Source organism: Pecten maximus, chromosome 16 (genome assembly GCF_902652985.1).
Source record: "Pecten maximus chromosome 16, xPecMax1.1, whole genome shotgun sequence".
Classification (NCBI taxonomy): domain Eukaryota; kingdom Metazoa; phylum Mollusca; class Bivalvia; order Pectinida; family Pectinidae; genus Pecten; species Pecten maximus.
The window spans coordinates 22,332,468-22,345,484 of NC_047030.1; the positions used below are offsets into that span (position 1 = coordinate 22,332,468).

The window sequence follows — 13,017 nt, forward strand, 5'->3', positions numbered from 1 at the left end:
ATGTGTTGTATTGTTTTTATTTTCATGGTAAGATCATGTTATTTTTCCATAACTAATATGTATCACAATCTATCAATGCAAGAAAGTTTATATGATTCAATTCATGACATATTTAGGTGAAATAAAAACGCCCCCAAAGTAAAATAATTACTTGTTGGTAAAGGTTTTCAACTAAAAAAAGTATTCTTCTGTAACCACAAATATTTACAGATAGTCATAAATATATGGCATTTTTAACTTTATTTTGAAACTAATGCGCTTTTTTTAATGGCACGGTTTCTCTAAAACGTCTAGATATCGAGGAAATCAGTATGGACATGCATAATATTTTTTTGTAACAAAGCAAATGACAAATGACGCAAAGTTCAGCCGTGTCAATTTCATGACGTTATGTTCATTATTTCATGACCCGTTTCGTTTCCCTTTAATTGATTATACGGTAAGAACATGAAAACCTGTATATTTTTGGCCTAGATACATTATAGAACATTCAAACATCCATTTTTACGGCAGTATTTGTTGCTATATGGTGACCAGTTCCGAGAGGCAACGAACGTCAATTGGAAAACATTGGGGAATCTCGGTCATAATTGGAATAGAGTCGTCACGTCATGGCTAAGTACACATTCTGTAAAACACTTTTCAGATTAATATAAACAATATTTTTGATTGATAGCTTATATATACAGTATATATATTGATTGTTTTTGTTTGTTTGTTTCTCTTTTTTGCATTGCAGTTTTTATGCCATGGTGTAAAATCTTAACCGACAGAATATTAGCAATGCGCCCTGTGCCTTTGCTCTCGCTACCATTATGACGTCATATAACGCAACCAATGGCGATGAAGCAATACAAAGGTCTATTTCGTTACCATACTGATGTCGGGACTCTAATGATATATTTTTTCCTGCTTTTAATCGGAATCTGTATTTACGTAAACAACAAAACTCGGGAAACGTAGATATAGCCACAAAACCGTCTATATATGGCATTTATATTCTATACGAATGACACAGCTGCTTGCAACGCAACCTTGTCGGACTATAAATTACACCAAGACAGTTGTTTTTTAACATAAAAGGGACATTTTCAAGCTTTATCATATTAACGGACTTACAATTCTGTAAATATAATAATAAGCATTTGTAAATATATATTATGAACAAAAGAAAAAAAAATTCAACTATGAAACAACATGTAAACAAAACAGTTCAATGAATAACATACGTATATAAATAGAATTGTTAAGTGTCTGAAGCAAAACAACAGGAAACGATTTTAACAAGAACAGTGTTACACTAGCCTACGGATACCTATAACGAAACGGACATGTATACACAAAGTACTTTTCAAGAGAATTAAATTATCAAATATTGTTATGTTCACATAAACGTCAAAGGGAAGATAAAATACATTTTTTTATTTCGTGAAATGAACAACAGGCATTTATTAGAAATTAAAATAAATTGGCAGTGCCACAAGAGTATGGTTATTTTTTCAAACCTTTTGCATGCATAATGGCATAAAATATTATTTTAAATCGAAAGAATCTACCTGTTACCCTGTATTTATAAAAAATATGTTATCATCATCAACGCATCAGGATTCGTCTGATTGACACCTCCCTATAATAATTTTCCCCAATAAAGATAGATTAAACAAAAATTTAGTCAGCTGTACAGCGTCAACATTCGAGAGAGTCTGGCTGATGTGTTCGTTTTTGCCCTCAGATGCAAACGTCATAGACATACCCACATCGCCATAGTTATGGCTGCTACATCTGAATAAATATTCATCAATTTTATATATAAACTATTTTGTTAAATTTGTTTGATTCGAGAAAAAGGAAGATTTATAGAAAATAGATAAATAAAAAAGAACAAAAACAGATATAGATAATGGATTTACAAACATTACAAATATCATTTTATATGAAATTATCGTCCTTTACAAATAACTATATAAATAAACACCAGATACTCATAATACTTATATTTGCTGATAGACAATTTGCTTTGGTTTTCGCGCGTATAAAAATACTGATTTTCGAATTCCTGTGAGGAGCCCTGTTAGATATAAAGTTTATAAAAAAATTAAGTATACCAAAGCGAAGAAAAAAGTAGCATTTCAACTTGGCATGCCCAAATTACATGTATAATTTATTTAATAAAAAAATGCATTTCTCGATATAAGTTAGCTTTATAAAGATGAACTTTGAAAACAACGGAACAGAAATAGAGTTTGTGATATAAATGTGCTCTTTTCTCTACAAGAGTGCATTGTGGTCCACAAAATTAGCAAAGAACGCTGGGATATATATGATAAAGAAATGTACTTATATCTCTACAAGAGTACATTGGGGTCAAGAAAAACCGCAAAGAACCCTGGGAGATTCTCTACCAGAATTCATTGTGGTCAAGAGAATTTGCAGGGAGCCCTTGGAGATCTCTACCAGAGTGCATTGCGGCCAAGAGAATTCGCAAGGAACCCTGGGAGAGGTTTTACAACAGCGTGTGACCACAATAGCAAATGACTGTTTCACTGTTATAAATATATATCATTCAATTAACATTTTATATAGGAAACAAGCTTGAAATAATAACAAGAGTGTAACTGTATTTGGCGTCACTCCAGCAGCTGTCGAGGGTCCATTACAAAATTCACCGGCACACAGACGAATACAGGAAAGATATCCGCCATTATAACCACACTCTGTTTGATTGTCCGGAATTATCGTTCTAAAATTGGGAACGGGGACGGAGAATGTTTTTCCGTCAGAGCAGTCACGAATGAAGGCGACAAGGCTACCTGGAATAAAAGAGAAAAATGTGTGCAGGAAAGAAAACATTCAAAATGTAATAAGGGTTTATATTTTGTACAGTCTGCGTCTAAACTTTTCGAAATTGTTTGGATGTTCACCTAGGTCTGTTTCAGGATCCAGTCATTTTCATGACATCTGTGTCCACTTTTCCTACATGTATGTACATGAAACAAAAATATATTCTAGTAAATCCTTATAATTTTAATTTCCTACATGTGTACAGAATCCCTCAGAAATATACTTTCACTGGCGAACACTTTTCTTTTTCACTTTTCTTTTAGAAGTGTTACCCCGCTGTATCATCCAGTCAAACGCGATGTTACAAACGGCAGCGCTATTCTTTTCGTCATGGTAATGACAACATAGATCTTAAGCCAATGAGAATGCTTGTTACAATTAAGATAAAATCATAGACAAATGAGAAGACACCCACCTCTTGTCTCGGTCTCCTCTATTACACAGTACGGCCGATCTCCCGTACAGTTCTTAACATTTGGTTGAAGTTCATTATCTTCCGTAGTCTTGATTCTATTTTTCTTCAAACCCTTCCAGTTAACCAAACATGGGTCATCTTCGTCGGAGGTAGCACACCCATAGCACAGGATGGCATCTAGTCAAATTAAAACACAAATATATAAAATTCTAACTTTTTTTTCAAGAATTTTACTGGAACTTTAATAATGCTTGTGTGTTCATGTTTATCTCATTTTTTAGATAGACTATTATGTATTGTGTCGATTATTTTTTAAATTCTTGTAAAACAATCATAATAGGCACGCTACATGTACAATGTATTACCTCACAACCACAAACAAGACTACTAGTAGAGTGTATTAGCGATCGGCGAAATAACAGATGACGTAGGAAAGAAAAAATCAGGTTCCAATATTGTAATGACGGCTGTAAAACAATAGGACATACTGTACATTGGAATCTAGGTGTTATATATATACACACACTATTTACAAAGTTGACGAAATTCGGCAGTCCGGAAAACTCGTTATCCGGACGGTTTGGGCTGGGAATGAAGGTGTCCGGATTATCGAGGGTCCACTGTAATTACAGAAATACGAAGCCAAAAACCAAAACGATTAGGCCAGTATGCTCCTTATTACTATTTATGTTATTGATACTGACGAGTCGGAATTCTCGAAGGTAATCAAAGAACTTGATCTCTGTATCAAACCTGTACCACGACTGTTACTGTATAATTGTTCAATTTCGTGGGACTCATATTTCGCGCTTGTCCCAGGCGACTTATTAAATTAAAAATTTCGCGCCACCACGCATTGTAAAACTTTCTGCAGTAAACACTTCTATGCCTATGATTATATAATATATAAATATTTACTGTGAATTTATTTTCGAAGCATATTTGATGACCGCGAATATAGTGAAATTTAATCTCTCGCAAATATTACCAACTATGCAGCATAACGACATCACAATTTAAAAGTCGTAATAATGGTATCGATGAGAAACAATCATGCTTTGCTATGTTTTGTTTATTTACACCAGGAAGTGTGCTATGTGTACAATACTAGACAGACCGTGTAAAAGAATAATCGCAATAAACAAGGATCAAACTGGAGCTTCAAAAGTCTTAAGGGTCACCGAAAAGGTCACAAACCAAACACCAATACAGTACCTCACAAAAATGAAGATAAACCGGTTTTTGTTTCCTTTTTAATGCGACATAAACTTGTATGTCTTTTGTACAATTTTTTATCTACATGATATAATGTCCGTCTAATTGAGTCCCTAGGTACCTGTGTCAATACGACCTTATCGACATTGAGTCCCTAGGTACCTGTCTCCATACGACCTTATCGACATTGAGTCCCTAGGTACCTGTCCCCATACGACCTTATCGACATTGAGTCCCTAGGTACCTGTCTCCATACGACCTTATCGACATTGAGTCCCTAGGTACCTGTCCCCATACGACCTTATCGACATTGAGTCCCTAGGTACCTGTCTCCATACGACCTTATCGACATTGAGTCCCTAGGTACCTGTCTCCATACGACCTTATCGACATTGAGTCCCTAGTACCTGTCTCCATACGACCTTATCGACATTGAGTCCCTAGGTACCTGTCTCCATACGACCTTATCGACATTGAGTCCCTAGGTACCTGTCTCTATACGAACTTATCGACATTGAGTCCCTAGGTACCTGTCTCCATACGACCTTATCGACATTGAGTCCCTAGGTACCTGTCTCTATACGACCTTATCGACATTGAGTCCCCAGGTACCTGTCTCCATACGACCTTATCGACATTGAGTCCCTAGGTACCTGTCTCCATACGACCTTATCGACATTGAGTCCCTAGGTACCTGTGTCTATACGACCTTATCGACATTGAGTCCCTAGGTACCTGTCTCTATACGACCTTATCGACATTGAGTCCCTAGGTACCTGTCTCCATACGACCTTATCGACATTGAGTCCCTAGGTACCTGTCTCCATACGACCTTATCGACATTGAGTCCCTAGGTACCTGTCTCCATACGACCTTATCGACATTGAGTCCCTAGGTACCTGTCTCCATACGACCTTATCGACATTGACTCCCTAGGTACCTGTCTCCATACGACCTTATCGACATTAAGTCCCTAGGTACCTGTCTCTATACGACCTTATCGATATTGAGTCCCTAGGTACCTGTCTCCATACGACCTTATCGACATTGACTCCCTAGGTACCTGTGTCTATACGACCTTATCGACATTGAGTCCCTAGGTACCTGTCTCCATACGACCTTATCGACATTGACTCCCTAGGTACCTGTCTCTATACGATCTTATCGACATTGACTCCCTAGGTACCTGTCTCTATACGACCTTATCGACATTGAGTCCCTAGGTACCTGTGTCTATACGACCTTATCGACATTGAGTCCCTAGGTACCTGTCTCCATACGACCTTATCGATATTGAGTCCCTAGGTACCTGTCTCTATACGACCTTATCGGCATTGAGTCCATTGTTTAGATGCATCATGTGAATAACTCATTTTCCCACCCGAAAATTATTTTATTGATTAATATTCTAAAACTTTCTATAGTGGTATGTGCTGTGATACAGCAGGATTAAATTGAGTTGATTTGAAGCGTGACGCATGTCGTTCTCATTCGTCACCACTCGCATGGAGAAGGAAGTATAATTTGACAATCAAAACCAAATAGATCATATGGTAAGTAAACACAGTATATACACAAATGATATATGTACAAATCCCCTCTAATTTGAAGGGTTCATTATTTAGGACTTTTTTGTTTGTTTGTTTAATTTTTATTTTCTTGTTTTTTGTTTTTGTTTTCATAATAGGCATTTCATATGTTTCGAAATTAAAAAAGATATGTATTCTATGTGGTGTTTTGTGTAAGTTTATCTATTATTTTTGTTTTCATAATAGTCATTTCATATGTTTCGAAATTAAAAAAAAAATTCTATGTGGTTTTGTGTAAGTTTATTTATTATTTACGATTGTATCATGACGTCATCCTATCAATCTAATTAATTAGCAGCGATCATTAAGTCAGGGAAATGCACCATATCTTATCACGTCCTATCCGTGATTCTAATTCCTGCCGTCTTGGTCCTTAAGTCAAGTGTATTTCGCCACCTTAAGGTTAGGAAATGAAGAATGAATATCTTATTCGTTCTGAATAATGTAAAACATATAGGAAGACAGCATAATCTTCTTTAATCATCATAGTTTGAGAAAACATTAAGACTGTAAAATAAGTACATGTACATTCTTTGTATGTACATATACATATTCTGAACCCGTTTGAGAGTGAGTCCTTTTGACATGTACACACATGTATATCATAATTAATTGATTTCTCTGACATTTCAACCTGTTTATCGTTAACTTTCAAAATTGTTCGCCTCTGCAATAATTTGTATGTATCTCGTATTGCATGTAGTTTCTCTGATTGGCCTTTGGCCTAAAGTTAACAAAAAAAACAAAAAAACAAAAAAAAAACAAAAACAAAACAAAAACAAAATTGAATCCCATTCTACTGTCTGTCAGTATTAAAATGTAGTGTGGAAGATAAAACTGCTATTACAACTTGCAACTTACAAGATGGTACAATTGTGGACATATATTCAATATACTAATCAATGTGGAGAGGGCGAATCAATTACAATCCTTTAGGGCGTAGAACTTACTCGTCAATAACTTGTTCTTTAGAATTTATATATAATAGTTATCAGTCCCGTCCATGATCAACATGAACATGGAGTGTATAAATGAGTATTTACGTAAATGATACTTCACAGTTATGCAATATGAATGTCCTACAAACAATTACGACATCAGTCACATCAGGGCAAAAATAGATATTCATAATGCATTAAGTGATCTATTACAAACTTCAGGAGCTTTGTGATCCTAAATTCTCGTTTTTTCCGCTTCTGCCCATACATCATGCAAGGATTGTCTCTGGTCAAAAGCTTCTTATTTGTGTCACACGTCTCACAACTCTCACTGAACGTGTCGCCCATGTTTTCTCTCCCCTTATTGTCACGTGTCCCAGGTAAATGGTGTGTCTACCCTTATTGTCACGTGTCCCCAGGTCCATGTTTTCTCCCCCCTTATTATCACGTGTCCCCAGGTCTATGTTGTGTCTCCCCTTATTGTCACGTGTCCCAGGGTCTATGTTGTGTCTCCCCTTATTGTCACGTGTCCCCATGTCCTTGTTGTGTATCCCCTTATTGTCACGTGTCCCCATGTCAATTTTGTGTCTCCCCTTATTGTCAAGTGTCCCAAGGTCCATGTTGTGTTTCCCCTTATTGTCACGTGTCCCGGGGTCCATGATGTGTCTCATCTTATTGTCACGTGTCCCCATGTCATTGTTGTATCTCCCCTTATTGTCATGTGTCCCCAGGTCCATGTTGTGTCTCCCCTTATTGTCACCTGTCCCCAGGTCCATGTTGTATCTCCCCTTATTGTCACGTGTCCCCAGGTCCATGTTGTATCTCCCCTTATTGTCACGTGTCCCCATGTCCTTGTTGTGTCTCCCCTTATTGTCAAGTGTCCAAAGGTCCATGTTGTGTCTCCCCTTATTGTCAAGTGTCCCCATGTCAATTTTGTGTCTCCCCTTATTGTCACGTGTCCCAGGGTCTATGTTGTGTCTCCCCTTATTGTCAAGTGTCCAAAGGTCCATGTTGTGTCTCCCCTTATTGCCAAGTGTCCCCAGGTCCATGTTGTATCTTCCCTTATTGTCACGTGTCCCCAGGTCCATGTTGTATCCCCCCTTATTGTTACGTGTCCCCATGTCCTTGTTGTGTCTCTCCTTATTGCCAAGTGTCCCACGGTCCATGTTGTATCTCCCCTTATTGTCGCCTTTCCCCATTTTCATGCTGCATCTCCCCATTTATTACGTGTCTTCATGTCCATGTTGTACCTTTGCTTATTGTCACACGCCCCTCTGTCTAATATTGGATAGTACGTCAGGCCCTGTCATTGTCTGTTTAGTTCCGTACGTAGTAAACACTTTATTGATCTAAATTGGAAACCCAAGTGGCATACTTTGCTTATTTGGCAAATAACAACCGAGAAATATCTCTAAGGCAACACCATACGTATTGAAATCCAGTGGTTCTCTCTAAGACCTGTCCAAACTGTACAACACCCATGAAAACACTGGCGTAATTACGCGATATTTACGATCAATGTAGAATAAAAACATAGTTACCCAATAATACGGTTCATTCTAACTTAATCAACATACCTGTAAATTTGGAGACACACAGAAGCCCAAGAATCACAAATATTTGATGGTTTCCAAACATGGTGACGTTTATAGATGCTTAACGGTGGATCTCCTCCGACAACTACCAAACCAGGAAGTTTAAATTTACAAGTGCACACATTATACCGGGTATGTCCTCTGACGGGTATGCCTATTGTTAGGAGACGAGCTGTGAGACGCACTATGTGTTTAAATACACATAATGTGTGTAATTCTAGAAGAACATGGATATGTTGGAGAATCCGGGTTATGGTTAGCTTAAGATGTAAAAAAAATAATGAAATTACACGTATATTTAATTTATATGTACACTACTCATTTAAACGGATCACTGATGAAACGGTAGTTTACGTCAGAATTTTCTAGAAGACTACAAAAATATGTCAATAAATGTTCAGCCATGCCTGATGTTAGGACCTGTCCTTTCTTATGCTAATTACGAGTTAAACACACACTCCAGTTCATACACGGAATATACATAGTAAACAAGCAATGTATTGACGGAATTAGTGTCTGTTACAACAACATGTACATAACAAGAAAGACAATATTGTAAACATGTCTACTTGGGTCAATTTGCGTCGTGAATCCTAATAATAAACCGGAAATTAAAAGAAAGTATTACGAGAACATCTAACCACAGGGGCATGTCTAGTTTTATATTAAAAAACATAGCAAGAAATACCTATATATATTGACATATAGGTATTTCAGGCTATTTTTTTTTAAATATAAAGCTACACATGCCCCTGTGATCTAACAAGAAAATGATATAATTCTTAGGTTTATGGTGTTACCAACATCGGTTCAAAATTTTCAAAATTGCAACCATGGTGAACACATCCATTTTCATTCGTACCCTTCTTAATTTTCATTTCCCCTAGAGTTATCGTTCCTAAATTATAACTCATTAAGTACAGAAACAACTCTGGATAGAGATTGCTTCCAAGCATCAACAACTTGAATTTGTTATTGATTATTTTATTTCATTTTGTATATATGTAACATATTTTTACAGAAACTGAGACTGTCATGGCAACAAACGGGACAAAATCCACATGTAATATGTCCTTGGCAACCAAACGTGAATCACGTGTCTTTAACGTCACCATGACAACCAGTGGTACATGTGACACACACATGCCTAGTGATGTGGTCAACTTTTCACCTCAGATATATTTTTAGAGACAATTTTAACATCAAATTAACTTTTTACTTGTCTCATTTTATCTTTTTCACCTTTCATTCTATTTCTGTCCTTTCCATTCTTCGAATATTTTGATTCCAATTTCATATGCATGTTCTTTCCATTGTTTCTTTCTATTTTATTTTTTCGTGCATTCTTTCCTTCCATTATTCAAAGGCGAGTTCTGGTGTCCAAAGCAGAATCCGTTCTGAACACGGAACTGACCTTGACTCCAGACACCAAACCTTTTTGGTAAGGTCAATGGTCAAGCTTCATGAGTCGTGGACTTGTGTCATTAAACATACCAATGTTGTTAGTTATTTTTGAATTTGAAAAATTTATGTGGACTTTGATGCCAACTCATTTCATTTTTGTTGATTGTTTGTTACATATCTACTATTGTTTTAACAGTGTGATTGCTGACAGGAAGTCCTTCCCTGGGATTGAACTCGACGATGATTTTGACTACAATCTCGATCTCATGGTAAACGATTTACATTTTATATTGTCTTTTCCTTTGCCAAGTAAACGGAGAACAATTGATTCAGAAAGTCGGCGTACGCCCCCTTAAAAAAAAGAAGAAAAAAGGAGAGAAAGATTCAAAATGATTAATTATTGAATTTATATTGGCTAATTGCTTTCATTCTAGGGAGATTATAACCTCACGATAAGCGACTGCCCAAAGAAACAAACACCGTTTCCGTTCGAGGTATCAATGACAGCCTTAACATGTACCTGTCAAACAGTCAACTCCGGACAATCTCAAGACTGACCATTGCGGTCCATCATCGGACACTATCAACTACCAATTGGTCAAACAAGTATCTCCTGTGCGTAGCAGTACTAGACACAGAGGCGTCAAGAGAAAGATGTCTTTTGATGAGGATGATATGGTTCCGGGTCATGTAAAAGGTTAAGGGCATGCTGACCCTGATCTATATATGAACTTTATGGTGATAATTCATGGATGCATATACTTGAAGGATGTGGCCATGTAGCTTTAACATACTAAACATGACGGTGTGAATGTGGGCGTGGTCACTTTGAAGGTGGTCATGTTGATACCCAATGCTTCAGGTTGAAGTGCTACCTTGTAGCACACCTTTCTGATTTTCTTGTTTGAATGTCAATTCTTCCATTTTTTTTTTGCATGTTTAAGGAAGAAGCTTGTTAAAGTCTCTTGGTGGTTGTTGACACTCAGAGCGGTACCCGTATCGTTTTGACTTTCAGAACGTTTGCCGTTTGTCTAAAGCTCTTTCTCATGTGTTATGTCCGATAATTTCTATCGGTTTGTTTGTCTGTCCATTCGTCTGTCTGCATGTTTGTTTAACTCTGCATGTCTACGGAAAGAAGCTTGTTAAAGTCTCTTGGTGGTTGTTGACACTCAGAGCGGTACCCGTATCGTTTTGACAGTCAGAACGTGTGCCATTTGACTAAAGCTCTTTCTCATCTGTTATATCCGATCTATTTCTATCGGTTTGTTTCTCTGTGTATGTGATGATGCTGGGTTATGATGTATGACACGTGTATGGGTTGATGCTGGGTTATGACGTATGACATGTGTATGGGTTGATGCTGGGTTATGACGTATGACATGTGTATGTGATGATGCTTGGTTATGACGTATGACATGTGTATTGGATGATGCTGGGTTATGACGTATGACATGTGTATGTGATGATCCTGGGTTATGACGTATGACATGTGTATGGGTTGATGCTGGGTTATGACGTATGACATGTGTATGTGATGATGCTGGGTTATGACGTATGACATGTGTATGTGTTGATGCTGGGTTATGACGTATGACATGTGTATGGGATGATGTTGGGTTATGACGTATGACATGTGTATGGGATGATGCTGGGTTATGACGTATGACACGTGTATGGGTTGATGCTGGGTTATGACGTATGACATGTGTATGGGATGATGCTGGGTTATGACGTATGACACGTGTATGTGTTGATGCTGGGTTATGACGTATGACATGTGTATGGGTTGATGCTGGGTTATGACGTATGACATGTGTATGTGATGATGCTGGGTTATGACGTATGACATGTGTATGTGATGATGCTGGGTTATGACGTATTACATGTGTATGGGTTGATGCTGGGTTATGACGTATGACATGTATATGGGTTGATGATGGGTTATGACGTATGACATGTGTATGGGTTGATGATGGGTTATGACGTATGACATGTGTATGGGATTATGCTGGGTTATGACGTATGACATGTGTATGGGATTATGCTGGGTTATGACGTATGACATGTGTATGTGTTGATGCTGGGTCATGACGTATGACATATGCATGGGTTGATGGTGGGTTATGACGTGTGACATGTGTATGGGACGATACTGGGTTGTGACGTATGCCTTGTGTGATGTATTGTTCTGATTGTGTCCCAAATCCTTGTTTCTATTCTGGTATAATGATCTAACTTCCAGTGTTGGGTATCACCGTGACATATTCAGGTCTGTTCTAAAAACATGCAACTGTCAATATTGTGTGAAAGTGTTCATTTGGTTGAAAGTGTTAATTTTATTGAAAGTGTTGATTTGGTGTTTTGGAGTTTATTTTTGTTTTGTTATTGGTTAATTATGTTTTCCCATTGTCTGCTTTGAAAAATTATTATGACATAACTATAAAAAACACCTTCCTGTTATTTGGTGTCATGTCTTCTTCACCATATCCCCCAATGAAGCTTGGCTGAGGTATGATGAATTCAGCTTGTCAGTCAGTCTGTGCGTATATTGTGAATATCATAAAATAAAGAGTAAACATTTTCTGCTCTTCCCTTCTCTGTTTGAGTGGTTTCCGGTCAGTTTCAAAGTATAGCGACTCGCGAATCTAATTTAAAAAAGACTTGTTGTTTCCGCTCCTCTACGATGCACTTCAATACAAGTACTTCGTAGAGGAGCGGAAATCACAAGGCCTAATTTTGATTATATTGAGCAACTCGCATGAGTCTATAAGGTCACAAGACCAGAGACGAGTCAAGCTGATTCTAATAGAACTTTTTTGTTCCTATGGATTCGGACAACTGCCCGGAGCAGCCTTCACAGACGCATGAATCATTTTCTAGCATAGATGGAAAAATAACAACTTCAAAGCACTAATCACATACATGTTCAACCGACCATTCAAAATTTTAGTATTACTGAAGTTTGATGATGTAAAATCTACTATCACAATTCGTCTGTTGTGACATTACTTCCGCCCAAA

At 37.3% G+C, this 13,017-nt stretch overlaps 1 protein-coding gene and 1 long non-coding RNA gene across 2 annotated transcripts; one reads left to right on the top strand and one right to left on the bottom strand.

Annotated features, from left to right (window-relative positions):
• LOC117345029 lies at positions 1 to 8,827 on the bottom strand. The gene is made up of 3 exons (XM_033907955.1): positions 8,576 to 8,827; positions 3,257 to 3,433; positions 1 to 2,810 (listed from the first exon to the last, which is right to left on the bottom strand). Exons 1-3 carry the CDS (start codon positions 8,634 to 8,636, stop codon positions 2,560 to 2,562), a joined length of 489 nt encoding a protein of 162 aa, XP_033763846.1. The 5' UTR covers positions 8,637 to 8,827; the 3' UTR covers positions 1 to 2,559.
• Positions 8,828 to 10,190: 1,363 nt separating this feature from the next.
• On the top strand, positions 10,191 to 10,507 carry LOC117345030. Its single transcript, XR_004536325.1, has 2 exons — positions 10,191 to 10,266; positions 10,432 to 10,507. It is a non-coding gene; the product is annotated as an uncharacterized LOC117345030 (long non-coding RNA).
• Positions 10,508 to 13,017: the final 2,510 nt, after the last annotated feature.